This window comes from Mesoplodon mirus (assembly GCF_964341445.2).
Source record: "Mesoplodon mirus genome assembly, chromosome: 19".
In the NCBI taxonomy this organism is placed as follows: Eukaryota; Metazoa; Chordata; class Mammalia; order Artiodactyla; family Ziphiidae; genus Mesoplodon; species Mesoplodon mirus.
In genome coordinates, this window is record NC_138995.1 from 48,130,662 (window position 1) to 48,157,336 (window position 26,675).

Sequence of the window (26,675 nt, forward strand, 5' to 3'; positions counted from 1 at the left end):
TAACCACCCAGGACGCTGGTACTGCAAACGTCCAGATTTCACCAGTGAAAAGGCTTATGGGTTAATCTGCCCATAGTTAAGAGAGAGCACAGTGGTGGCTGTGTCATATTCTCTTAACAGATCTGGCATAGTTTATTCATTCATTCCTCTACTGGGCACTTGCATTATTTCTAATGATTAACTTTATAAATCACGCCCTGATGGGCATCCTGATATAAAGTCTTTACTTCCTTAAAAAAAATGACTTCCTTAAAAACAAAAAAAATTGACCCAGTGAAACTGCTGGGTGACAAGCCCCACACTTTGTCAAGGTTTTGATGCTCACGGCCAGATAACTCTCTGGATGTGTTCCAACCACCCTCCCACCCGCAAGCCCCACGCTCCATCTCCCTGGACCCTCGTTTGCTCAGTCACTGCTCTGAGAAGGGCTGAAGCCCGGCCTCTGAGCTGCACACACAACGGCGTGGTGAGTCGCTAGCAGGCCCCAGGCCCTCTGCGAGGAGGCGGCGGCTCATTAGAAGGAACCAGAGCCGCACTTGTTGGGCCCTGGGTGTGTCGTTACGGCGACTGAAGGGTCTACGTTCATCGGCACAGAGCGGGTCCGTCAATTACGGCAGCACAACCAGAGCACGAGTAGGCACTTGGGGACTGTATGTCCTATTGTCCTTGGGAGAGGGGAGCAGGATAACAGCTGTGTGGGCTGCTGGTTCTTCTCTCGGCTGTGACTCAGGAAGTGCTGCTTGGGGATAATGGAGGAGAAAGCAGCCCTCTCAATGCCACCCGATGTGCAGACGGATGGAGGAGGCCTGACGCAGCAGGCCGGGCATCTGCTGGTCCTGGCAGGGCAGCATCTTTTATTGATCATGAACACTTGAGTGGGCCCTGGTTACCTCTGCGGCTGCAAAACCTCCCCCAGCCAGGCCGCTGCACCCACCCTTCCCCGTGGAGACCAATCAGGGCTACACTCTCGTCAGCACACCCTGATTCCCTGCCTCCGAAATTAAGGCAACGGACGTGAGGCAGCTATGCGTCACCGGTGGGAAACACAGCTCCGCACACAGGACGACATGGCTCTGTCCACACGGGGCCTCATTTCCATGGACCAGTGGGCACTGGGGACCCACCAGCTCTCATGAACCAGTGCTGTTAAACGCCTTGCCTTGCTTCATGCCACAGCATCAGTTTCCCAAGTAGCCTGGCCTCTCCAGCAGGTCGCAGCGGATGGCACATACAGAACTCTTCAGAGCCCTATGGACAAGGATCCTCCCCTGGGGACTGTCACAGGCTTCCCGTGGACACCTCACGTACCCTCGTGCCCAAAGCTCCCACCAGGCCTGCTGGCCACTCTTCAAGGGTGATGATCCAGAAAAAGGGGCTGGACAATCTTTGACAAGTGCTGTCAAGAAAGCCTGCACTGCTCTGGGAGCTGGGCTTCACTGTGCAAAAAGCAAAGCTTTTAAAAATGAACCTTTTTCACGGCAGTCTGAAACAGGGCTGAACGCTGGTGGCCGGCAATGCATTTAAAATGTTCAATCTGGGGGTAATTCCTTGGCAGTCCAGTGGTTGGGACTCCGCGCTGTCACTGCCCAGGGTCCGGGTTCGATCCCTAGTCGGGGAACTAGGATCCCACAAGCCACGTGGTGCAGCCAAAATAAATAGCTAAATAAAAATGAGAAAGTAAAAATTTCAATTTGTTTCTAAAATTTAAACATTGGGAAAGACCACGAACAACATGGATTTGCAGCTACTCATGAACGACTGGTGTATCTAGTAACCTGGGGCGAGCAGTCCCACACAGCATTCAGAGGGCCCGCCGCAGACCCCACCACTCCCTGACGCCTCTACCCACCGAGGCAGAGAGGCAGGCAGCATCCATCACTGTGCTGCCACCAAGGTCTCTTACATCCGAGCCAGTGACCCTGGCAACATCTGCCTGGTGCCATAAAGGAGAACATAAAACGTGCCCTCCGCCTGGCCAACTCCCGTCCCCATGAATACCAGCCACTGCACTGCACCTTGATGGCAATGCCTAGTAGCCCCTCTCAAGGTTCTCCTGAGCTACCCCCTCTCAGGGGAGCCACCATTCACTCTACCTTCTCAATAAACTCAGGATCACCTACAGGAGGAGGGAAACTAGATAGCCAGGTTTGCCACATCAGACACCTGTATTGTACATGTGGCATCGAGTGAGGGGCCACGGCCTGGGGTGGGGGCTTCCTGCCCTCTTTCACAGGAGACAAGCGTCAGCTGCTTCTCGTCTGTGATGTGTAGCCAAGGCTGCCCAAGGTTGTTAGATCAAGCTGAGCACCACAGAACTGGGCCAGGGAACCCTTCCCCAACATAAAGGGCTTCCTGTCGCTTTCCATGATGGAGTAGCCCCAGGCACCCTCGAGTGCCTCCCAGCCCAGGTGTCTGTACTTGAGTCGGGCTCCATTTCAAGCCACAGAAAATCAAAGGCACTTGGGAGACTTGTCACCTCCGGAGGCGTGTCCTGCAACATCTGCTCACTTGTGACAGGGCAAAGGCAGAGGTGGAGGGCGAGCCCCCGGGGTCCAAAGTTGGTGGGGTCAAATCCCAACCCTGGTACTCCATGGCCATGCGGCCGTGAATGAGGCCCTCCACTGCTTGGAGCCTTGGATTCCTCTTAACGGGGTGAGACTGTGGCCCACCACAGGACAGGGCGTAGGGAGGAGGGGATCTGTGTGAGCTGCCGAGGTTGCTGGAACCCACAGGTGCCATCCTGGAGTGAAGCACCTGTCCCACGGTCCACAGGAGCCCTCGTTTCCAATAAGACCCATAGCAGTAATAGTCACAACAAGGCCGATTCACGATGACAGTGATAACGGCGCGGCCCTGCAGAAAGCACCGTGCTCTCAACTCCACTGAAGCCTTCACTTAAGATTCTGCTTCATAAATACAGACTCAGAATGAGCTGGTCTGTGGGGCTGTAATCCTACACTATCATGACAGGCTTTCCTGGCCTGACACTCAAGACCTCCTCTGTTTTACCTCATTTGGAGGCCGGCTCTCCTTCTCCCCGGAAATCACTGTGTAAATGGTGCTGAGTTCATGGCCACTGCCCCCCTCCCCGCCCACCCCGGTCATAAAAGCAAAAACACCAGACTGTGGCTGGGAGGCTGCAGCAGAGACACTCTGACTCAATGCACTGGGCCTCAGGGCCCATCCCCAGGCTGCCCCCTCCAGGTTCCACACCGAGGAGACCCAGAAGGTCAAGGTCACAAAGAGCAATAATGTTAAGATGCAGCTTACAAAAGTAGGAAGGATACACCCATCAAAGGAGAGGGTCAGAACAAAATCAGAACTAAGGATGGGCATCCTTCTCTCTCTAGCACTTCAAAAATACAAGGTACAGGGCTTCCCTGGTGGCGCAGTGGTTGAGAGTCCGCCTGCCGATGCAGGGGACACGGGTTCGTGCCCCGGTCTGGGAAGATCCCACATGCTGTGGAGCGGCTGGGCCCGTGAGCCATGGCCGTTGAGCCTGCGCGTCTGGAGCCTGTGCTCCGCAACGGAGAGGCCACAACAGTGAGAGGCCCGCGTACCGTAAAAAAAAAAAAAAAAAAAAAAATACAAGGTACAGTAAGTCCCCTACATATGAACCTTCAAGTTGCAAACTTTCAAAGATGCGTAAGTACATTCCATCAACATCAGGCGTGACTGAAATTGCAGCTTGCCCTCCATCTCGTATTGCTGATGATCTTTCAGCTCTACCATCTCCCACCTCCTCTCTCTCCTCCAGTCAGTAACTCTTCTTGCCTGTTCACTCAATGCCAGCCCCTGTATGCCAGCTGTTGTACTGTACTACTGTACTTTTCAAGGTACTGTACTGTAAGATTTTAAATGTTTTCTTTATTTTGTGTGTGTTTGTTTTTTATGTATATTTGTGTGAAAAGTATCATAAACCTATTACAGTACACTACTATATAGCCGATTGTGTTAGTTGGGCACCTAGGCTAACCTTGTTGGACTTACAAATTGAACTTACGAACACGCTCTCGGAATGGAACTCGTTCATTTGTAAGGGACTTACTGTAAGTGGCAAATGACCTCATTAGGGGCGTGCAAATAAATGTTCAGACTATTGGAGATCCTATACCCAAAGAGGTCGATGCAACACATCATGTGTATATTAACAGACTCTTCAGATGCTATGAGTCACCCCCAATAACCTGGTATTGAAATCACATGACATAAAATAAAGACCCACCAAAAGCCCCCCTGCCTTCACACTCTAGCCAGACAGAAGCTGCTGCAGATACAGGCCCCATGGAAGTAAGGTGCACTCCTCCACGAGGCCCTCCTGACTGGGCACCACCATACGGCTGACTATCCACCAGTGCGGTCACCTTCTGTGCCAGACCGTGCCCCTGGCTGCTGAGTTCAGCCCTGGGTCCCAACGAGCTCTGATGTCCACACGTCCCTGGGACTGGGCAGGGAGACAGTGTGATCGTAAACTCTGGGGAAAAAGGACTGGGCCTTAGTGACAAAGACAAGACAGCAAAGGGCAGGGTACAGACCAGAACACAGCCAGGGTCCACAACTGGTCACAAGAGCCAGAGGAGGATTGACAGTGTGGACTGGAGCTGGTAGGGGATGCCGTGGGCTGCACAAGGCCTTGGAGGATCGGTAGGATACTGACAGAGAAGTGGGCTGGCCTTCCAGGACAGCAGAACTGTAGGACTGTCCTGTGCACAGGATGACACTGGCGCTGGCCTGCCGGGGGCTGGGCACAGGGGTTCATCAAGGTGAGCTGTCTGCCCCTGAGCAGGCCGGGCTGAGACACACCAGTTCCGCACAGCACTGTGTGCCTGGCCACAATCCCTGGGACGCAACCCCTCACCCACTGCTGTCATTCCCTGATACAGACTGTGTCCTGCCCAGGGGAAGTGGGGTCGGGGGCTGCTCGGCCTCCAGCTGGCTGGCTCCTCCGGCAGCTTCCACACTGCACCCCAGCTCTTAGTGTATGACGACCTCTGTCTGGGGAAATGAGGCACAGAGGGGCTCCGTGCAGCCGACCGTGCCAGGCCAGGGCTGCGCCTCAGGCGGCAGGCACTCACCTCAGAGTATTCATGTTCTGCCCAGCACCGACCTGCACAGAGGCTGGGGGTTGCGACAGCACCCAGGGACAAGCGGAGGCCTCCTGTGCGCCTGACAGTGGTGCAGTATCGGGGGAGCTTGGTCCCCCAAGGAGACGAGGGGGGCACATGGCTGTGCTCTCACCTCTGCCAGGGCCTGGCCTTAACAGCAGTGGAAGTCAGGGGCAGCCTCCCTTTTTTTTTTTTTTAGCGGTACGCGGGCCTCTCACTGTTGTGGCCTCTCCCGTTGCGGAGCACAGGCTCCAGACGCGCAGGCTCAGCGGCCATGGCTCACGGGCCCAGCCGCTCCGCGGCATGTGGGATCTTCCCGGACCGGGGCACGAACCCGTGTCCCCTGCCACAGCAGGCAGACCCTCAACCACTGCGCCACCAGGGAAGCCCAGGGGCAGCCCCTTTTGACTGCCTGGATTGGGGGGCAGATTCATAGCCCCAGGAGGACATTCACATACCCACCCAGGCCACATGCCACTGGGCAACCATGCTGGAAAGAGGATTAAAGCCAGGGGTCCTCCAAGTCCACCCCACCCCACAGGCCTCTCGCTGTCTGGGGCTCTTCTGACAGCGGCACCTGCAGCTGGTGAGGGCCTGTGGGAAGGGCCTCCCAACACGCAAAGGCCCAGCCAAGCCTGATCAGACCTTCACAGAGACATCCTTCCTCCGAGCAGCTCAGCGGCCACATCCCAGGTACAAGCCACCGGCGACCGAGTCAGGCACTGCCCCAGCAAAGCAGGGGCCTCCCAGGGAGGTCTGAGATGCATGTTTCTTGCCTGCCCTCTCCAAATAAGGGCACTACTGAGGGGGCTGGTGGCTGGACCGTGCTGTCCCGCAATGTCCAGCCAGGCTGTTGCAGTGGGAGGAGTCGGCCACTACTGACCTCGTCTGTGTACTGGACGTCGTCCACGGCGTACTTCTCCTTGAAGTGCTCCTTGGAGTGGATCCTCAAAAAGAAGCACAGGGAACGCCAGGGTCAGGGTTTGGCCGCAGCTGGGTCCAGGCTGCCTTCTGAGCCCAGGCCAAGAAGCCCTGGGTCCATCCCTGCCCCAGCCGGCACCTGGCACCGAGCCGGTCTGCCCAACACAGGCTCGGAGGGCAAAGGACTCTGGGCCACAGAGTGACTGCTGAACCCCACCTGCCTCCCTCCACCTCCCCCAGCCAACCTCTGCTCCTCCTTTGAGCTCGTGACCCTGGCCGCCTGGGGCAAGCAGCTGCGGACAAACCTCCCTCTACTACCAATGAGAGCCCACCCACCGGGCAGCCAGCCAGCCCACCCATGCTTTGGTGCATGAAATTAGCTGCCTCCCAGGCCCCCACAGAGCCTCTTTAAAGAAAAGTTTAAAAGTTAACATTTTAAAGAAGTCAGTAACAGTATTACTCACTGTGATGCGAAACATTCAAGCTTACTCATGGTCCCTGAAAAATCAGCCAGTGAGAAGACAAAGACGCAGGGCGGAGGAGGCTGGGTAGCCCTTGCCCACCTCACAAAGGGCTCCTGGTCACGGCAGCACTGAGCAGGGCTGGTGGGTCCAGCAAGCACCATCCCCACCGCCCTGCCTCTTGGTAGGCAGATGAGTCAATGTCACTGCTGGTGACAGAGCTCACATCAGGAGCTCTAGCCGCCTGGGGGAAGGGTGTCCAAGATGCGCACACACACACACACACACCGTCCCACGCCTGGGCACCGCATCAGCATGGGGGATTCACTCCCATCCTGCCTGTGATTGCATGATATTCTAGTCACCAAGTGTCAGATCTGAAAGAAGCCTCAGAGGAAGTAGCAGATGGTTTTCAGATTGTGCTTCCTGGGCTCTCAAGGGTGAGCAGATGACAGGCAGGTGGAGGTGCCAAGGACAGTGAACCTGGGGAGGCCCGTAGGGGACAGGGCAGGAGAGCACTTTGGGACTCGGAAATGACCAGCTCTAAAAGCAAGCTCCACGTGCCTCTGAAACACCACTGATCAACCAGCATCGCTACCCAGGAAACAGACTCCCCTCTCTGGGCCCTGCACCATTTTCCTCTCCACCCAAACAAGCGTCCCAGACTGGACTGTGGCCGGGAAACACAGAGCACGATCCAGGGACAGATGGGTGGCCTTGGGGATCAGCGTCAGGGAGCTCACAGCCGTAGGCAGCGAGCCAGGCCAGGGAGACAGTGGTCCACTAAGAGCGGCGGCCCGGTGCCCCAGAACCCTTTTTGCTTTACCGCCCTTTTGGCTTCTCTGAAGCGGGCACTGGGTATCAAGCTCCCGTTGTTAATTAAGTTTGCACGATCCAATTGCATTAGCTTCTGTGACTGAGACGGGACTCAAAGTTAAATGGCCAATGGCTGTGCCTCCATTAGCACTGCCTGTAACAGCTACGTGGGGCAGAAACTGATGACAAGCACCTTGCCTGGATGCTGGAGGGCCCGGTTCCAGGGCTTACTGCAAAGAGCTCGCTGACCCTTTGCTACCAAGCACCGACACCCTCAGCACAGCTGACCCTGCAGCCATTCACAAAAGCACGTGCCAGAAAGGCAAGAGGCAGGGCCATCGGTGTCACCACCACATTCACGCTGACTGCCCCGGCTCCAGTCCCTGCTCAGGACAGACGCCCAGAGTTCTCAGCAGGTCCCCAATTCACCCCTGGTCCCCAGTCACTTCATCCCCTCCAGCTGTGACAGGCATCAAAAGCAAACCCCAAAAATATTCCGGAAGAGCCAAGGACGTGCTTCTGAGGCCAGCCTCAATGATCCCTACAGAGGGGCGTCTCGGCCATTAGCCTGGACACTGACCTTTTCACCTCACGTCCCGTCGGGGACACTAACTCTCCCAAGCTGTCTTGCCAAAGGACACCTCAGGAAACGTGCTCCTGCCTGCCCTACGTGGGAGTCTTGGCAGTCAGTACTCAGCAGAGACCTAGGAGACTGCAGACCTGGGAACATCCCCGTGTATTCAGCCTGAGGTCAAGGTCTTGACCAGAGGAGGTGGGGGGACGAGGGGGAAAAGGAGAGGAGAACTCGAGGCAGCTGTGACCTGTGGGCGGCCCCAGGGCTGTGCGCTTGCCTGTCCACCCCTCACCTACCAGCTACGAGCCACTTCACCTGCCACGGGAGCCAAGGAGTGGCAAGGGCCAGCTAGCCATGGGAGAACCGGCTGAAGCCATCCCGATGTCCAGGAGGAAGTGAGTTCAGGGGCCAGCTTCATTAAATGCCCTTTGCCCACCTCAACACACACTGGGCCTCAAGGGCCCCAGATCGCCCAACTAGCCACAGGCCTGGTTCGCAGCAAGAATAACCATTTGGGGCTTCCCTGGTGGCACAGTGGTTGAGAGTCCGCCTGCTGATGCAGGGGACACGGGTTCATGCCCCGGTCCGGGAAGATCCCACATGCCGTGGAGCAGCTGGGCCCACAAGCCATGGCTGCTGAGCCTGCGCGTCCAGAGCCTGTGCTCCGCAACAGGAGAGGCCACAACAGTGAGAGGCCTGCGAACCGCAAAAAAAAAAGAATAACCATTTGACAGATACAACCCGAAAAGCTGGGAGCATCTTTTCTGGTACTTTGCCTGTCATTTTGTTTTCTAAAGGGCAGAGATAATTAAGTTTGAATAGTACTTATTTTTCCTGTTTGGGGGCCAATTACAGTAAAAATCATTTAAATGTCACCCTAAGAGGTAAGGGTGCCATGCCACCACGTCAAGCCAGCCACCAGAGGGCTAGACAGGAGAAGGAGTGGCATGTCCCTGTGAGCCCTACAGAGCTGGCTGGAGGGGTCACTGGGCAGCTATATGCCACTTGAGTGCCAGGCTGGCAGCAGCCTCACAGAGGGCTGCATGGAGCCCTGACTGGAGTTTGGGGTCCAGTAGGGCAGCTCATCCCAGACCCCGTCATGTGGGAGATTCAAGTAGAAGCAACTGGATGGGAGAGGATGGGTCAGTAGGGAAGCCGACTCCACCCTAGAAACTCTTCCCTTCAAAAGGAAGGGGCGGCTCTGGCCGGAGAGGGGAGGGAGGGTCCCACTCAAAAGGGTCTGTGTCTTCAAGAAGGAGCCAGTGTCTGGGAATCCGGCCCACGCAGGCCTCTTTCACAGGCGGCTGGGCCCAGCATGCGACAGGGGAGGCCTTTCCCAGAACTCAGGGTCAGGGCAGGTGCAGCGAGTGCCCACACCCTGTGCGGGCCCTCCTGTGAGAAGGAGACTCTCAATTAATGCCCACGGTGCAGACACGGTGGAGCCCTCTAGGAAATGACATTTCCAAGCGCAGGTCTAGCTGGCAAGCTGACCACCCGCATGGGGCTCATGAGTAAGTAACAGGGCCAAATCACAGCCGTCATCATCCATCTCCAGCGGCCGGAGCCTGCCTGCAGCCACATACAACGCAGCGGCCTCTCCTCCGGCTCACCGCCCGGCACCCCGCACTTGCCCCAGAAGGAAGTCGGCAACCATGTCAAGGCTCTATTAGCTTGTTAGAGAAAAGCAGGGCTCTCCAAAGCTATGCAGGCGCCTGAACCTGGGCGGCGAGGCAGCACTTCCCAGAGAGGCCGGTGCGGAGAGCAGAGGTGATGGAGAGGAGGCCCGTGGGCAGCAGAGCCCAGGGAGAGGGGCCAAATGCCTCGCCAGGCCTCGGGCTGACCGGGGTCAGGCTCCCCGCAAACCGCCTGGGGTCAGAGCCAAAGTAATTCCCTTGGCCCTCCTCAGGAAGGCCTGCACCCCTCATCAGTGCCCGGGGCGCCTTCCCTAAAGACGGGGGAGCCGGGGCCAGGCCATCAGGCGGGCTGAGGCAGCCTTCGTCCTGTGACCCAGCTGTGTGTATGGGGTGGGGGCAGTGACTGTGAAAAAGCACACCCCAAACACCCCACAGACACACCACCCCACAACCCTACACCACACACACACACTCCCACACTCCACCCCCCCCACACACACCACCCAGCACACATACTACACCACACTACACCCCCCAGCAAACATACCCACACACATCACATATGCACACACACTGCAGACACATACACACACACCACAGCACACATCAGTCCCCATCCCAGAAAGTGCAGTGCTCGGGGCCTCAGCTCTGGGGAGAGCCCCCTCCTCCCTACAAACCCCAGGCCAGCCACACTGTCTCTCACGTTCTAAGCCCAAGGCCTCAGCCAGGGATGGGAGCAGAAAACCGCCAAGGCTCCAAAGGTTCTAGGAGGGTCGCCCAACCTGACCCAAAGTTGCTCATCCTCTGTCAGTGCTAAGACTGCCCAAAGAGGCAATTTCCCACCTGCTTAGGGGACCCCAGACACCCCAGCAGCCAAAACTGCCATCAGCTGAGGCTGATTCTGACGAAAATGATGGGAAACACTCTCACACCAAAAAGACACCAGGGCTTCCCTGGTGGCGCAGTGGTTGAGAGTCCACCTGCCGATGCAGGGGACGTGGGTTCGTGCCCTGGTCCGGGAAGATCCCACGTGCCGCGGAGCGGCTGGGCCCATGAGCCATGGCCACTGAGCCTGCACATCCGGAGCCTGTTCTCCGCAACGGGAGAGGCCACAACAGTGAGAGGCCTGCGTACCGCAAAAAAAAAAAAAAAAAGACACCAAACTTTTGTAAGCAAAGACCCCAAATAAAAACAAAATAGAAGCTACCACACTCCTGCCCCCACAAAGGCCCGGGGTGAGGAACAGGCGGAGCACCAGGCTGCCCACAAGCCCCTTGGCGTCTGCAGCCCTGACAACAGGAAAGGCTGTTTACACGGGAAGTGGCAGATCTACAGACGGGGGTGTTGTTTCCCTGGATGACTTCGGATTGCAGTGTCTGCCAGATGGATTTTCAGAAGCCATCAGACAGAGACTCAAAAGGAAGCTGGGGAGCTGAAGGTCAAACGTTCAGTCCAGTGGGTCTCGACTGCAAAGGCCAGGTAATCCCGTCAGCCTCGCTCCCACTCTATTGATTATGAGCATCTGGAAACAGCTACACACATCAGATCTGGCTGCTCCCCACCTCCAGCCCCAGACAACCAACCCCTTCCACTGCCCTGTTCCTATCGTGCCTTCTCTCCCAAAGGCTTGGGACGTGGGGACTAGGGGAGGGTCACACCAGAACAGAGGAAGGGAAAGGCCTGCCGGGGATGGGCACGGAGCGGGGCCAGGTCGGCAAGAGACAAGGGGCGAGCTATCTGCTGCGGAGCCGGAATGCCCATTGGGACCAGCTTGCGCCGTCTGGCCTGCCCAGCGCGTACATGGAGCCTTTCCAAGAGGGAGACCCACCCTACAGACCCATTTGTACCCTCCAAGGTCCGTACCAGACAATCAGCTGCCCTGGCAAAGCAGGGACAGACTAAACGAGAACTTTTTAACAGCGGCTCTAAAACCCAGCCGTGGTCAAAGTGCAGAACATCATTCCTGTATTATTGGAGATTATGCTCTAGAACAGCCAACCGATAACAGCTGCTCCCTGACCAATCAGGTCCTGGGTTTTAAGCCCTCAAGTCGGGACCTCCCTGGTGGTCCAGTTAAGACTCTGCACTTCCACTGCAGGGGGCACGGTTCGATCCCTAGTCTGGCAGGGAACTAAGATCCCACATGCCGTGCGGCTTGGCCAAAACAAAACAAAACAAAAACCCTCAAGTCAAGTGCTGTTTGGCTCCCCAGATGATGGCTGTGGGGAGGCAGGGTGAGATTTGCTCAGGTTTCCCAATGGAGTGTGAAGTCCCTGAGGCAGGGGCCACACCCTGGAGGATGTCCACCCTCCCCCACAGACAGGCACTCCCTGACTTCTCATGAGAGTTGGCTCTGCATAAGCAGCAGCAGTCAGAAGAGGGGACGCACTCAGAGCCCCTGCACACCTGCACACCTCACCACTGTCCACGCCCACGTCTCACGGTGCTGCATCTCTGACTGCAGCGCTGCTGAGTAGTGGGCATCTCAGCACGTCCTGAGCCAAGAGGCAAGGCCACAGGGGGGCTGAGAGGGCAGCCAGGCCAAAGCCATGGGTGCCGTGCAGGCACAGGGGCCACTGGCAGGACCAGCTCTGTGAACACCTCAAGGTGCAGGAGGGGGTCCGGGAGAATCTTCTCACGGAGACCAGATCTAAACTCTCACCAGGAAACTCCTCCAGTTACCAGGGCTTTGTGACAAATCACCCTGACACGCAGGGGAGGAAAAAAGCATGTATCACGTTCACAGACTCTGAAAGTCGGGGCTCGGAACAAAGCCCTGAGAGGGCTGGGGCTTGGAGTCACCCACTCTAGAGGGTGGTGCTGGCTGTCAGCGGGGCCTCTGGTCCCTCCCTCCACGTGGGTGAGTTTGGGTTCCTCACTGAGCGGCAGCTGGGCTTGAGGAACGAGAACCAGGTGGAAACCGTAGCACACTTTACAGTCTAGCCTCAGAAGTCACATGGTGACGCAGCCACGTTCACACATCGAGGCAGTCACCCAGGTCCTGACTGAGGGAGGGAGGAGGGAAAAGATTCCAGCTCTCCACAGGGAATGGCCACAAATACTGTGGACATTACAAGCTGCCTGTCCCCAGCACCCTCGCTGCCTCATTTCAGTGTCACAAATGTAACCACTCCACAGTGACCATCACTGTGACTAGAGCCCTGGCAGTGCCTCACGAGGGGCATCATCGCTGTTCCACAGATAAGGCATCAGAGGCCCGACAGTGGCCAGACCCGCTCCCCGGAGAAGCCCGCTGAGGTGTGGGAGCCCTGCCCTGGCCCTCTGAACAGAGCAATGTCCCTGCAGCAGCCGGATGCCTTATCATTCAAACCAGCCGCAGACCTGCCAGCCTACCCGGTACTGAGCATTTTGGGCCCACGACGCAGCAAAGGCTGCAATGTATACATTAGCCCAGAATAAGCACTCTCCTGGCAGAAATGACACGCTGGAAGGCGGCGAGCATTTGGCAGGATCCTCTGATCACCTCAAGCAGCCCCAGTTAAATACAGCTTCTGCCTCAGCACCTCTGAGCAGGCAGGAACGGCTCCCGGGAGGGGTGGACAGGGCCAAGGGCCCTGAAGCTGGCAGGCACCACAGATGATGAGGGAGGCAGCCTCTCAGGCTCACCCAGGCCTCTGGCCTCACACTTCTCCCACAGCACAACCCTAGAGCACGACCCTGTCTCCCAGGTGAGCCAGCTGAGGCAGGGCCTACATCCTGGGAGCCGCAGAGCCTAGCCCAGAGGCCGGCATGCGGGAGGCACCCAGGAACGCCCTGCACTGCAGTCAGTGATGGGCTGCAGAGAAGGGCCCCAGGCTGCCCTCCCCACCACATCCAGGGAGGGGCTGCCTCCCAATGACCCAGGCCAAAGCCTCGGGCATCTTAACAAAGCTGGGAATCCGGAATTTCAAGATTAATCAATAGTACCTCCAAACAAACATGACCGTGGTCTGTGGCTCCAGCTCTGACACCCCTTCCCAGCAAAGGGTAACAGGCTCTGGCCCAGAGTAGACTGTTAACAGGCCTGCCCGCTAACCCTCCCCCTTGCTAATTCTGCCCCCCGCCCCCCCGCCGCTTGCCACCCACAGGCCAGGCCCTGCGCCCACCCCCACCCCAGCCGGCCAGCGGTCAGCAGGCGGCCAGCGGTCAGCAGGCAGCCAGCGGCCCGCAGGCACCGTCACACGCCCCGGACCTGCACCCACCCCCACCCCAGCCGGCCAGCGGTCAGCAGGTAGCCAGCGGCCAGCAGGCACCGTCACACGCCCCGGCCCTGCGCCCACCCCAATCCCAGCCGGCCAGCGGCCAGCAGGCAGCCAGCGGTCAGCAGCCGGCCAGTGGTCAGCAGCCGGCCAGCAGCCAGCAGGCACCGTCACACGCCCTGGCCCTGCGCCCACCCCCACCCCAGCCGGCCAGCGGCCAGCAGGCAGCCAGCGGTCAGCAGCCGGCCAGTGGTCAGCAGCCGGCCAGTGGTCAGCAGGCCCCATCACACGCCCCGGGGAGCTCCGTACTTTCCCATCCAGGTGGCATGGCTGGGAGGAAACCTGGGCACGAAGAGCGTCGTCATCCCAGTGTCCACGTCCATCACGCCGTAGCAGCCTGGCTCGGTGACACCGAAGGCCCAGTGAAAGAAGGACTCCTGTGGCGGGAACAAGGACCCAGGTCACCCGTCAGCAGGACAGAAACGTGAGGTGCAAGGAGAGAGGTGGGGTATCTGACCGAGCGCTTTCCTCCCCGCACCCTGGAGAGTCAGCTCGGGCTCCCTGGCTCTCGGAGCCTGACCCCCAGCCTCACACCACCCTCCACCTCAGCACCCTGTCCCCTGCACCAGCTGCAGGCTGCCGTCCCCTCCTTCCTCCTGGCTGGCTGCTCAGACCCTACTTCAGGCCCGTGTCCCAGCCCCACCTGCACCCCACCTCACCGGCCACCCGCCTCAGGTCCCAGACAGGGCAGGTTAAGACACGGGTGCCCAGGAGCACCACGGGTTCGTCTCTGCCTTGTCCGCACTCCCCTCCCTCCCCCCCACCTCTCTGCTACCCCCACTGCCTGCAGGCAGGCAAGATGCCACCTTGACTTAGACGCCCAGGCCGGGCATCTGCTCAGAAACCGGATTCCTCCATTTAGGACTTCTTCCTTCCTTCTCCCACCCCCGGGGCAGCTGATGACTTCAGTGTTTAGCATTAAACACGGAGCTAGAATAGCGTTATAAAGGTATGAAGTGGAGGAGGCGCTCTTCTAAAATTAACCTTGCATAACACCACTAAGAGAGCCAACAGCTGAATTTAGGAGGCCGGTTTTTAAGCCACAGACTATGGAAACCTCAAGAAGCACCAAGACTAGTCAGAGAAAACTTATTTAGACCTGCACATCTCCAGCAACAGGGACGGCAGGCTTGCAGCTGCAAGGACGACGTGGCAGAGGGAAGCCCTGCAGGAGGAGGTGCTTTCCACAGAAAACACTGCGCCATGGCTCCCGGCAGTGGATCTCGGCCTGTGCCCTGCGGGGTGGATGTTGTCCAGCTGCAGAGGCCACGCCTGCAGAGGCCACCCGCTCTCCACACTTAGCTCCCCTCTGGTTCCCCTGCCTCCTCCCTGACCCGGATGCTGGACGCCCATGTCCTCTCAGCTCTGCCTGCCCCTGGGGAGTTCCCAGCGCATCAGACCTCCACTCAGGGCAGCGCAGGGAGGAGAAGAGAGCGCTAGACTTGGGGTCGGGAGATGGGTTCTAAATAATCCCAGCTCCACCTCTAGCAAGTCATTTCCCTCTGAGCCTGTTTCTTTATCTATAAAGCAGGGCCAGCTCAGGGCCCTCCTGGCTTTCTGGGTGAGCTCCTCTGTCCAGTGTCCTTGTTCTTATTCCTGGGAACCGAGTGATGTCAGTGATTCTCAGCCGAGGCCACCACATCCAAGCTGGCTTCCTGCAGCTGGGCCACCCGCTGCCCCACAGGGTTCCAGAACCTCGAGGAGCCCCTGGACCACTTCCCAGAGGAGGACACCAAACCCCAGTGAGGGTCACAGGGTCGGCACTGGCCAAGCCGGGACCAATGCCTGGGCCGCCGACTCCTGCTCAGACCCTGCTCACATGCCTCCTCCCAGGACCTCTGCAGCCCCCGTCCTCCTTGCCGTGGCAGAATCTGACCCCAGGAACTCAGCCCGCCCCATCTACACCTCTCCCGGGCCAGGGAAGGCTGCCCAGCCCGCCGTCTGAGGTCCAATCCTGTGGATACTACCCCCGAGCCCGGAACGCCCATCCCCAGCTCCACCAGTCAGAATTCATGCCGGCCTTCAGGGCTCACACCAAATACTGCCTCCTCCATGAAGCCTTGCCTGCTTGCTCCCCCAGGAGCATCGTCTCTCCAGACTCTGACCTGAGAGAGCTGAGGCTGGCTGGCGACAGCCCTGCCCCCTGCAGAGGGGGCTCCCTGGGGACCCAAGCCTCGGCCTGCTTTCAGAGAGCCTCTTCAGGGTCCCCCAGGGGGCAGAGCTGCCCAGGCCCACCAGGCCTGATGCTGGAGGAGGGCAGACAGCCCACAGCGGGCCTAGTGCACACTCAGAGATGTGGGAGTCTGCCGGCTGGGCTCACCTGGCGGAAGAGGACCCCAGTGTCGGTGCAGTAGCGCTGAGTCTCCTCCCCGCCCTGCAGCACCACGACAGAGCCGGCCTGCACCGCCGGGTTCTTTCGCAGACGCTCACATAGGCGCCGCCTGTTCAGGGCAAAGAGCGCCAGCGGCACCTTCAGGGTTTCATTCCCCAGCCAAAATGAGGGTCTGCAAAGACACAAGCACACACCGCCACGCAGGCTTCTGTTAGCACCACCAGGCACGTCCCCCACCCAGAGGCAGGACCCCCATTAGCACGTGGCAAGCCGGTCCAAGCTCGGCCTGCCTGTGACCCAGAAACAGCCCCTCACTGGGCCACTGGAGGACCACAGGGGCTTGTCAACCACACCCTCCCCTCCTGTCCCTGAGCACTGGACCACAGGTGGGGAGGAGAGGCAGCTGGGTCTGTGTAACTGATAGACGGGCGAAGCCCACGTAAGGGAAGTCTGCAGTGATGTGGAGACACACCCCCAACCCCCAATTCCAGCCCTCAAGGAGCTTCCTATCCATGCGAGATCTGGCCCAGATGACAGTGGATCCCTGCCCATGTGTCTGCAGGCCTCCATCTTCTCTGCAAGTCACAGACCCAGCAGCCTGGCCTGTTCCTCACCTGAGCCGGGACACCCACCTGTCCCCAACACATACACACAAACACACACACGTGCCCAGGGCATGCAGCACCAGGCCCTAAGCCGAGCCAGGCTCGTAGGTGCCAAATGAGCAAGGAGGAAGCACGACAAGATGGACCTGGAGTGGCAGCCCTTTGGGTGCTGGCCCTGAGGACGGCAGCCAGCAAGCAATGAGCTGTGGTGGCCTCACTGAAGGCCAGGCGGAGCCAGGCCTGGCAGGGCAGGTGGGTGTCTCTCCTCACGCCCACACTGGCTTCCCTTTTCACTGAGAAAACACCCCCTATCCTCCTAGCACCCACTCTCCAGACCCCTCCTGCCTTGGGCCCCTCTAGACAGCTGCTCCCACCCGAGGCTCCCCCTCCATCTGGGCATGGCCTGCCCCACCCCTCGCCTTTCTCCCCACCCCCACCCCCCCAAGTTGCTCCAGCATCAATTTTCCCCTCTCAGGATCATTCTCAGCATCCAGACATACAGGAACCTCACCCGGCTTGAAAATAAATAAATAAAAGCACTCCCCTTGACCCCTGTGCTCGCCAGCCATCTATTTCTCTCTCCCTTTGCAAGAAATATCCTCTGAAGAGTCACCCAGCCCGTGCCCGTGTCCTGGCCGCCCGTGCTCTCCTCAATCCGTGCTCTCCTCAATCCGTGCCAGCAGACCTTGGCCCACCCCCTCCTGCGCTACAGCCCCTGCCAGGCCACAATGGCCCCATGCCCCTGAATCTGCAGGTGGGTTCCCAGTCCTCAGGGGGCCTCAGCGCCCAGGACACTGGAGGCCACGCTCTCTCCTGAAACCCGGCCCCGCACCGGCCCCTCCGGGCCCCCCTCCATCCTCAGCTCACCTCCAAGCTGGAGCCCGGACCATGTGGCTCATTCCCATCTCCCACCTGGACAACTGCAGGAACTCTTAGCTGCTCCCAGCCTCAGCCTCTGCCACAGCCTGGTCTGCACCCACCCAGAGGGACCCTTGAAAAGTGGAAATCCCAGCAGGCATTACCCTGCTCAACCCCTCCCCACTTTCTACTGCCCTTACAACACGGTGCAGACTTACTCCCAGCCACAAGGCGCTGAGGGGAGCCGCACAGGCATCCCACCCTTCCCTAACCTCCGAGAACGCTCCCACGGGGGGCCTTCGCTGCTGCTGTTCCCTGTGAGGAATGCTCCCTCCCAGTGCCTACCAGGCTCGTGTTCTTGCTTTATCCAGGCCTCTGTAGAAATGCTCCCCCTTCCCGGAAGCTTTTCCGATAACCCCATCCAAACCTACCCACTACTCTCTTCCTGCCTCTCTAGAACCACGCATCGCGGCCGAACAGTATATATTTACTTGCTTGTTGTCTCCCCAAGTAAAATGTAAGCTCTGTGAGAGCAGGGACCTTGCCTCCTTCCCGGCACCTAAAATAGTGTCACATGAATGACCAAACAAAGGAAGGAAGTGCAGTCGTAGCGAGCAGGCCGGGGGCCAGCAAGGCCAGAGCCAGGGTGCAGGAGTCAGGCAGTGCGTGTGATGTGTGTTCGAGGGAGGCCCTGCAGGCTCTCTGGCCAGCAGGGAGCAGGCATGGAGGTCCAAGAGGGGAGGGACAGCCCAGAGCTGGTGCAAGGGAGGGGGCTCTGCCTGGGGCTGCAGTGAGAGTTGGGCAGATGGAACCTGCCCTCACAGCCCTGGGGCACCTTCCACACTCACCTGGCCATGGGGCCCTCAGAGGAAGGTGACACCTCCTGCACATCTTGGCTCCAATGGCACTTTCTCAGGATGGCTTTCCCTGGCTTCCCTCTTTAACCTTGCAGCTCTCTCCCCAGCCTGTCCCCCCGCTTAGCCCTGGGCCGGGCTTCCCCCACTCGTGTCTCCACATCCACTCTCCCACTCTGTCCGGGCCTGGCCCACGAGGACCTCGTCAGCTCCAGGAGGATGTGGTGACTGGGAGGCAAAGCGAGAGGCTGGAGAGTGGGAAGAGATGGGGAAGGACACAGAATCCACTCCCGGCTCCTCCCTGGGGAACCTGGAGCTACACAGGCTGTTCGCTCTCCCCCCACCCAGCCTGCCCACAGCTGTGTAACCCACCCTGCATTATACTCTCTTCAGTCACCCCTTGGATTGAGGCTCGTCCAAGTCCCTGATGAAATGACGCGTTCACTCTCCAACATAAATGTGTACTGGTGCTCACTGGTGAGGTCCGCCTCTGTCCACTAGAATGGAAACCCCATGAACACAGAGATCCGGGTCTGCTCTGGTCCCCGCTGCCCCGTGCCTAGCACTATGGTTAGCACGCAGCAAGTGCTCAATAAATATCTGCTGAGTGAACAACTGTCACAACGTGGGGCCACCCACACAGCTGTGCGAAGTTGCCACATCAGCCCCAGAGGGGCAGGAAGCAGAACCCTTGGGCCAGCCTGGCCAGGAAGGCTGGAGGGGTCTTGCCCACCCGGCACATGCTGACAGGACTATAGCCTCCCTGCTGTCCCCCTTGCCAGGCATGGGCCCCACTCACCCTCCTGGGCGGGTGGACACAAGAAGCCAGGGCTTCCTCTAAGCCGTGCCACTTGGCTGCCACGCTCAGCCACAAGGATGAAAGGACAGAGGTGACAGCTCACCAACATGCCAGCGCCCCAGCTGGCCGTGCTATCAGGAACTGAAAGTGCAGCCACCAGCACCCGTGCACAGAGTCCCCCAAGCTCCCTCCCATTCTTTCCCCTCACTCAGCAAAGCCCATGGAGGGGGTGGGCTCAGGGAAGCGCCTCGTCTCTACAGGCTCCCAGCGGCCCAGAGGGAACAGCACCAAGGCACTGCTGCAGATGGCCTCGGCCAAAGGTGCCTAGATCCGTGCAGACTCAGCAGCACAACTGCCTGAAAATGCCCAGCCTCGGGCCATCGGCCTGCACAGCCCCACCCACCTCATCCAGCCCCCAGGCCTCATGCCCCCCACACCTTCTTCCTTAAACACACCAGCTACCGGGTCCACCTGGACTGCCACCACGTCCCCACCTGGAAGGCTCTCAGAAGGGCTGGGCTTTGTCGTATCCAGAACCTTCTGAGAGACCTAAATTCCTCAGGGCACCCAGACAGGACCTGTGTGGCCCAAGAGCCAAGCAGCCCAGGTCAAGACAGGAAACGCAATACGCTACCCTCCTGTGAGCATCCGTTACTCCTGCAAAATCTACAACACTATCTAGTCGTCCATGGGCTCAGCCAGAACAGAGAAAGGCAGCCTGGCCGGAGTCCCCAGGCAGGCCGATGGCTGCAGTCATTCATTACGGCAGGGTATCCCAGAATCAAGGTTTATAGAGACATGCCCTTTGATTTCTCAGGACATAAACCAACCCCTCAGAGAGAATGTTGGGCCCAGAGCCATCGCAGGTGGCTTCTCCCTGCAAGTTCAGCAAAAGCAGCACCCATAAAACATCCCCAACTGGCTTCTGCTGGAGCTTTTGCTAACTGGCACCCGGAATCTAAAAGGCAAAAGCCAGGTCGTCCCCAAGTCCAAGTAGAAATAAGGCACACTTTACTGCAGGCAGCCAAGGGCACGGGCAACGCCCAGGGAAGACCGCAGGGGCTGGCAGACAAAGGCTCCAGGGTATCAAAGAGACACACGGAACAAGCTCCAGCCCCCATGGGCCAGCCCACCCCCTGCCACCTGCCAGAGCCCAGGAAATGGCCAGTGACCAGCCCCCGCAGAAGGTGTGACACCACTGCTCCGAAACTCTCTCCTGTCCCCCAAATCAGTACTGAGTCAGCCCCTCCTTTGACCTCAATGGCCACCTGCAGGGTTCTCACCCAAGGGACTCATGCATAGTGTTTAGGGAGTCCACCTACTTGGATGGGAAAAAAATTATATCTTTATTTTTTCTAACCTCACCTTTAAATTAACATTTTCTTCAATTATTAATGTAAGCAACAAACCACAACAGTATCAGCAGTGTGTGAATCTGTCACCAACAGAAATCAGAGGTATTTTCATGTCACCTTATTGATGTCACAGTACGTCAAAATACCACTTTTACTCATCACTACTTCAACAATAAGGTGGTTCTTAGACCTGCTGCTTTTACTATTTAATGTATAAAGAAGCATATACTACTATACCACAAATTTATTTCTTAACATCTTTATAATTGTATTTCCATATAATTGGTTTTCCCTGTAATCCTCTGTATTTTATTTCATCACACTGAGAGTCATGTAGAGGTCTCATGGGTGTCCATGGGGTCCACAGCACAGACAAGGACAAGATCCCTGCATTAGGATGTGACACCACTTCTGGATGGGGCCATGCTGCTAAGATTCTGGCAAGAGATGCCAGTCAAGGACCACCTGCTTCCTTGGCCACAGTCTCCAGCTCAGGCCAGGCATCAAGCCCACCGAGCCCTCCGGCTGCCTGTCAGCAGGGCCAGACCGCTCACCCTGGCTGGAGGGGCCACACGGCAGCTGGTCAGCATCTCCCACCCTGCCTACCTTTCTCCTGAGGAGGGTTGGGGGGCGAAGCACACACAGGGACCTGTGTGGAGTCAGACCAGGCCTGGGGAAGGGCATGGGAAGGCAAAGGGGCACTCAGTGGCCGCCTGCCTCCCACAGACCCACCCCTCCCCCCCCAGCCCCCAAGGTCAACCCAATGCGTCTGCTCCAAGAGCACCAGGTTCATATCAGGGTGGGGACGGGCTCTGATCCAGAACCTGGCTCCTCCAGATACTTGCCCTCCAGAAGTGCTGACTCCAGCGTGAACTATGACCCCACAGGCACACACCCAGGGCAGCTCACCTGCTGCTTATCACTGGGCAAAAGCCCTCTGGGCAGCAGCTCCCTGAGAATCACTCAGCTAAAGAATTAAAGATACTCCTTCAGAGATATGGGGATATGTTTATGTAGAGCTGATTCACTTTGTTATACAGCAGAAACTAACACACCATTGTAAAGCAATTATACTCCAATAAAGATGTTTTTTTAAAAAAAAGATACTCCTTCACCCTATTCAGAGTTCTGTTCCCACTCCTGCCCACAGCTCCTTTCCTCAATCACTGAGGGCTCCGTGCAAAGCAGGATGGCATGCTGGACTAGTGTAAAGTAAATCCTCCTCTTATTCATTAGGCACCGTGTCACCCAGCACCAATCACTGGGCAGCCACAGGGCCCTGGAGACACAAACTGAACTGGTCCCTGGGCTCCAAGGATGCTGGAGAGACATGAAGGGGAGCAACCTCTCACCCAACCATGACGGGCAGGAGTGCAGATGTAGAAGAGCATCCTGCCAGTGGGAAACACTGGGATGCTCTGGAATACTGAGCAGGAAGCCTTGACTGGAGGTCAGGAGGGAGGGCGGTCAGGAAAGGCTTCTAGGAGGAGGAACCATCTGAGCTGAGTCTGCAAGTATGTGAACAATATGTCAGAGGATGAGGACTCTCCAGGGCCAGCCGGTGAGAGGGCAAAGGGAGGTGGAGAAAGGAAAAAGCCATGTGGGGGGCCGATGCAGCAGGTCTGGCAACAGCAGAGAAGTCTCATCTCTGTCCATGGGAAGCTCAAGGCATGACTCAAGGAGAAGGCAGGGCTCCCTCCCACCAAGTGATACTGGATTAGGGGAGGGGGTGGAGACGACCTCATGGCAGACTCTCTGGGGGCTGTGGGACCCTCCGTCTCAAACTTGAAGTCCCTGCCCAGGCTGGCAGCACAGAGCAGGATCAGCCCTTTAACACTCCCCAGAAGAGCTTCTCAAGTTTCTAGTTGAATCTGATACCAACTTAGGGCTTCCACTACTCCCCACATCACGTGGAGCACACTCCAAGCACCCAGGCCTCCCTGGGCCCAGGACCTGTAAGGACTCTACAGGCAACCAAATCCAACTCCTGGGGAGCCTGTGGCTGTGACTTGATGGTATGGTGCCTCATTAGGCCTGTCACTCTGATCTGTCCTGTGTATGCAGCTGGGCACTGAGCTTTGCTGGAAACACACTTGAAGCCTCTTCCACTTAAAGAATCTGCTGGGTTCTAAGTGTCCAGCAGGGTAACCCATACCAGCCTGGGATGGCTCTTGCCAAGCAGGTCCTGCCAAGCTCTGGAAGCTACCTGCACCTGTCAGGTCTCCCTTCCGATTACACACCTCTCCAAGGCCTCTGTCACTCGGTTTTACTGCTCCATGGCCCAGAGAATCAGTTGTGCTATAAGGGCCCTCCTTCCAGGATTCAGCCAGTTCTAGACTCACGCCCATCCAATCACCAGCCTGGCTCCCTGTCTCTTCGAGAGAGCAGCAGACCTCAAGCCAGCATGGAGCCCTGAATCCAAATGCAGCCCCTGGAACTCCCTGTGACCACCTGGTGGCCCAGATATAGGGGTAATTGACCCACATCTGGGCACTGGCCTACACCTACTGCTCACTCTGCTCTTTAAGACAGGGTCACAGGCTGGGTTCAAGGATCTGGCCCTAGATTCCTTGACACTCATCTGGGACTTTGCAAGCATAGTTCTCTGCCTCAGGGGTGCTCAAGGACTAGCACAAATGTCATCCAGGGAGTGAAGCCTACCCACACTCTCCTCTGAGCTCAGAATCCACGCCTGTCAATGGCACACACCAAGACTAGAGGCATGACATCCACCCCAGTGGCCCATGAACATGTAAGGGTAGGCCCAGTACTGGAATACAGCAGGTGCCTATTAAGTGTTTGATTTGCATGTCCTAAGCTCTCCCAACCTTGGAGTTGGGGGCCAACTGAGGAGGCCATTTTCTGTTGCCACTCTCCCTACCTTCCAGAAAGAGAGATGCATTTAGTCCACCCGTTCCCCCATTCTGATCTCATTTCCAGCCTGGCATCTGGGGCACTGCCCTCTCTCTACCACTCCCCTTCCCAGCCCCCAGCATCTCCAGGCCCAAATGCCGCCCCCATAATTGGCCCTTGCCCTGAACTCATATATAGCCCAGGGGATAGTCGTCTCAAAAGCAGATCAGAGCAGATTAAAAAACCCTTGTAAGTTTCCAGTCCCTTAGGACAAAGTCTAGAAAAGCCAGCTGGGACACTGCCCTCAGGCACAGGGACACGCTCCACTGCCCCCGTCCCCAGAACACTCTGAACTCTCAACCTTTGTTCAGATGTTCCTTCATCAGGGACACTCCCCAACGCTTCAGTGAGCCCACCTGTCCACATTTCCTGCCACTAGGACCATTCACCATTGTTTCATTCAGCAGAATTTATGAAGCATCTACTGTGTGCAAGACATGTACCAACAAGGTCCAGGCGCAAACCAGACAAAGGCCCTGACCTCACACTTTAAATGGAGAGAAGACAAGAAACGAGTTGTTTCTTTTGTTGTTATGTACTACATAATTTACCAGCTGGTGCTAAGAGTAGGATAGGTGCTTAGGGAAGTCTCCCTGAGGAAGTTCCATCTGGGCCCTGAAGGAAGAGGAGAAGTGCCCCGCTAGGGAGGGGATTCCACGCCCATCTGAAACGCTGCCTCCTCCCGAGGTCCCCCAGGTCCCCAGCGCCCTGGCAACGCTGCCTTCCCATCTGAGGGTCGTGATCGTGAATGTGGGCGTGGACCCCACCTCGGCCGCACAGTGGGGACTCCACACGCGCGGGTGGGGCCTGAACGCCACTGCGGCCCCGAGGGCAGTGGGCAGTGGCCAGGGAGCTGACTCGGACGCGCAGCCAGACGCCCCGCGCTGGACGCCCAACCCGCGCGAAGAAGCGCGCTGCCCGCGGCCACACTGCACGCCCGGCGGGGACGCGGCCCTGCAACGGGGCTCTCAGCCACTGTCCAGCCGGGAGGCCCAAGCCCCCGCTCCGCGCCGCCATGCAAGGGCCGGGGACAGCAGCAGCACTCACCCGGTGGCCGCCGCCATGCTTGCCCGGCTCCAGCGTCACGTGAAGTCAGGCGTCAGCTGAGCCCCACCAGATCCCACTTCGCGGGGCGGGGCCTGGGCGGGGCCGGGAGCCATTGCCCCGCCTCCTCTAGTGAAAAGGCTCCGCAGGACCCGGAGGGGCGGAGCCCAGAAGGAGGAGAAGGATCTATCTACTCTTCGGCCCCCGGCTGCAGGCGAGGGGCGGGGCTCGGGTGGAGGCAGAGGCCTTTCCAGAATAGGAGGGAACTTCCCGACGCAGTGGATACCTTGATTCTGCCCCTGACCTGGCGTCCCAGCCTGCCCAGGGGAAGGACACCTTGGGAGAGGGAGCCTCTGACCCAGTCTAGGGACGGGGCAGAGGTGACAGCTGTTGCTTGAGAAGGGAAATGGCTTGAGCAAAGGCTGGGGCAATTGGAATAAACTAAAAGCTCAGTGTCCAGGAGGGGGGTGGGGGGGTGAGAGGTGCAGCCTCAGAGGTAAGCAAGGGTCAGATCTTGAATATGGGGCTGGGGAGTTAGGTCTGTTGGGCCCTTTCCAAGCTCCCTCAACTGCAGGATGGAGAAGGACCTGGGGACAGGGAGGCCAGTGAGGAGGGCTGGGGAGAAGTGGGCACAGGGAGGGCACAGTTCAGGAGAACTCTGGGCATCCCCCTCTGCCCTGCTGGGTACTCTTGTTGGGTGCAGTGTCCTCCAGAAGGTTGGGGAGTGGGACAGGAAGGGCGGTGATAAGTAGATGTTCCAGGGGAGCTCCCTGTGTTGCCAGTGCCTTAGAATAATAGTAATACTAACAGGTACGGAGCACTCAGTGTGCCCCAGTGCTTTACAAATGTCAGTTCACTGAATCCTCACAATATCCCTGTGAGGTAGGCTGTGTCCTTAATGCCATTTTACAGATGAGGAAACCGAGGCCCAGAGAGGTAGATAACTCACCTGAGTTCACACAGGGGCTGACCTCATGCAGTAGTGACTTGATAGTGATTTACACTGGCTCAGTAAAGGAAGGGGCCCCAGGGCTGGTGGGAGAGGTTACCCCTTGAGTCCCAGCCCCCACGAGGGTTATGCAGATGTGTGTGGGCAGGATGTGAGGCCCAGCACGTGCCCATGGGCTTCTTTACCCCACCCCCAGCTATCTCACAGCTGGAAGTAGCTTCTCTTTGAAGACCTTGGGTTTGGGAGTGCCTCTTGTTTCTTTGTCAGAACAAGGATGTGGGTCACCATGGCTGAGCTAGGGAGGCCCCAGGGACTCGGAGATGGAGAAGCAGCTGTTGTTTGTTCCCACAAAGCTGGGAAGAGAGCAGGCCCCTTAAATAGGGGGAGGAATCAAACCAGAGCATAAGCAGGGTGGGTGACACAGCGTGCCTGCTTCAAGTCCTAGCACCATCCCTGGTTTCCTCATCTGACAGGTGGGAGCTAATGGTATCGCCTCACGGGGCTGCTGTAGGGTTTCATGAGCAGACATCCAGGCACCTTTAGCCTGTGGCACAGCTAAAATGGCCAAAGCCATGAGGAGGAAGGTGGCACCTCCAGAGAGCCCGTTCCACCTCCCTGACCCAGATAAGACCAAGGAGAGTTGATGGAAGAGGGGACCTCCATCCTTCCTCCCCCTTCCCACTTCCTCCAGGCAGGACCCCAGAGAGGATCTGTCCTCCCTCTTGCCCGTTTCCAGGGAGGAGAACAGAGGTATAAGCACCACACCCCACTGCCCAGCCCATTGCCCTGAGAACTTGGACCTGCCCCCATTTCCCATTAAGCAGTTTCCCACCTTCAGCTAAAGAGACTGGACACTTTTTAAAATTAACAAAGGGTGAGCAGAATGAGCTTCTCATGCTCTTTTGTGGAAGGAAAACCTGCCCCGGAGCTAATCACAGCCCCTCCACCATTTATTTTGAAAAAAAATATGTGAAAATTAAGCCAACTGCCAGCTCTGAGTGTTTATTAATATGAAAAAGAAGTAATTATCCTAAATAGCCACAAAATAATGGGGGAGGGCACCTACCAAGTGAGTGGAGCACCCTTGCTTGTGGGCAGTGCAGGGGGTGGGAGGAGCCTGCCCCTGATTCCTGCCCACACTGGTCTGTCTGGATGGAGGGCTTGCCCTGCCAGTGAGCCTGGCACAGAGGGCTGCC

The 26,675-nt window shown here is 57.8% G+C and overlaps 1 protein-coding gene across 1 annotated transcript in view; it reads right to left on the reverse strand.

Annotated features, from left to right (window-relative positions):
• The window catches only part of PEPD (peptidase D), a 117,381-nt gene extending 92,775 nt beyond the window's left edge, over window positions 1–24,606 (reverse strand). The window contains exons 1-4 of the mRNA XM_082605987.1: window positions 24,534–24,606; window positions 16,091–16,274; window positions 14,020–14,147; window positions 5,989–6,052 (exon numbers count right to left, since the gene is read on the reverse strand). Coding sequence (XP_082462113.1) covers window positions 5,989–6,052; window positions 14,020–14,147; window positions 16,091–16,274; window positions 24,534–24,550 — 393 coding nt within the window. The 5' untranslated portion in view covers window positions 24,551–24,606. The remainder of the gene's footprint in view (window positions 1–5,988; window positions 6,053–14,019; window positions 14,148–16,090; window positions 16,275–24,533) is intronic.
• Window positions 24,607–26,675: the final 2,069 nt, after the last annotated feature.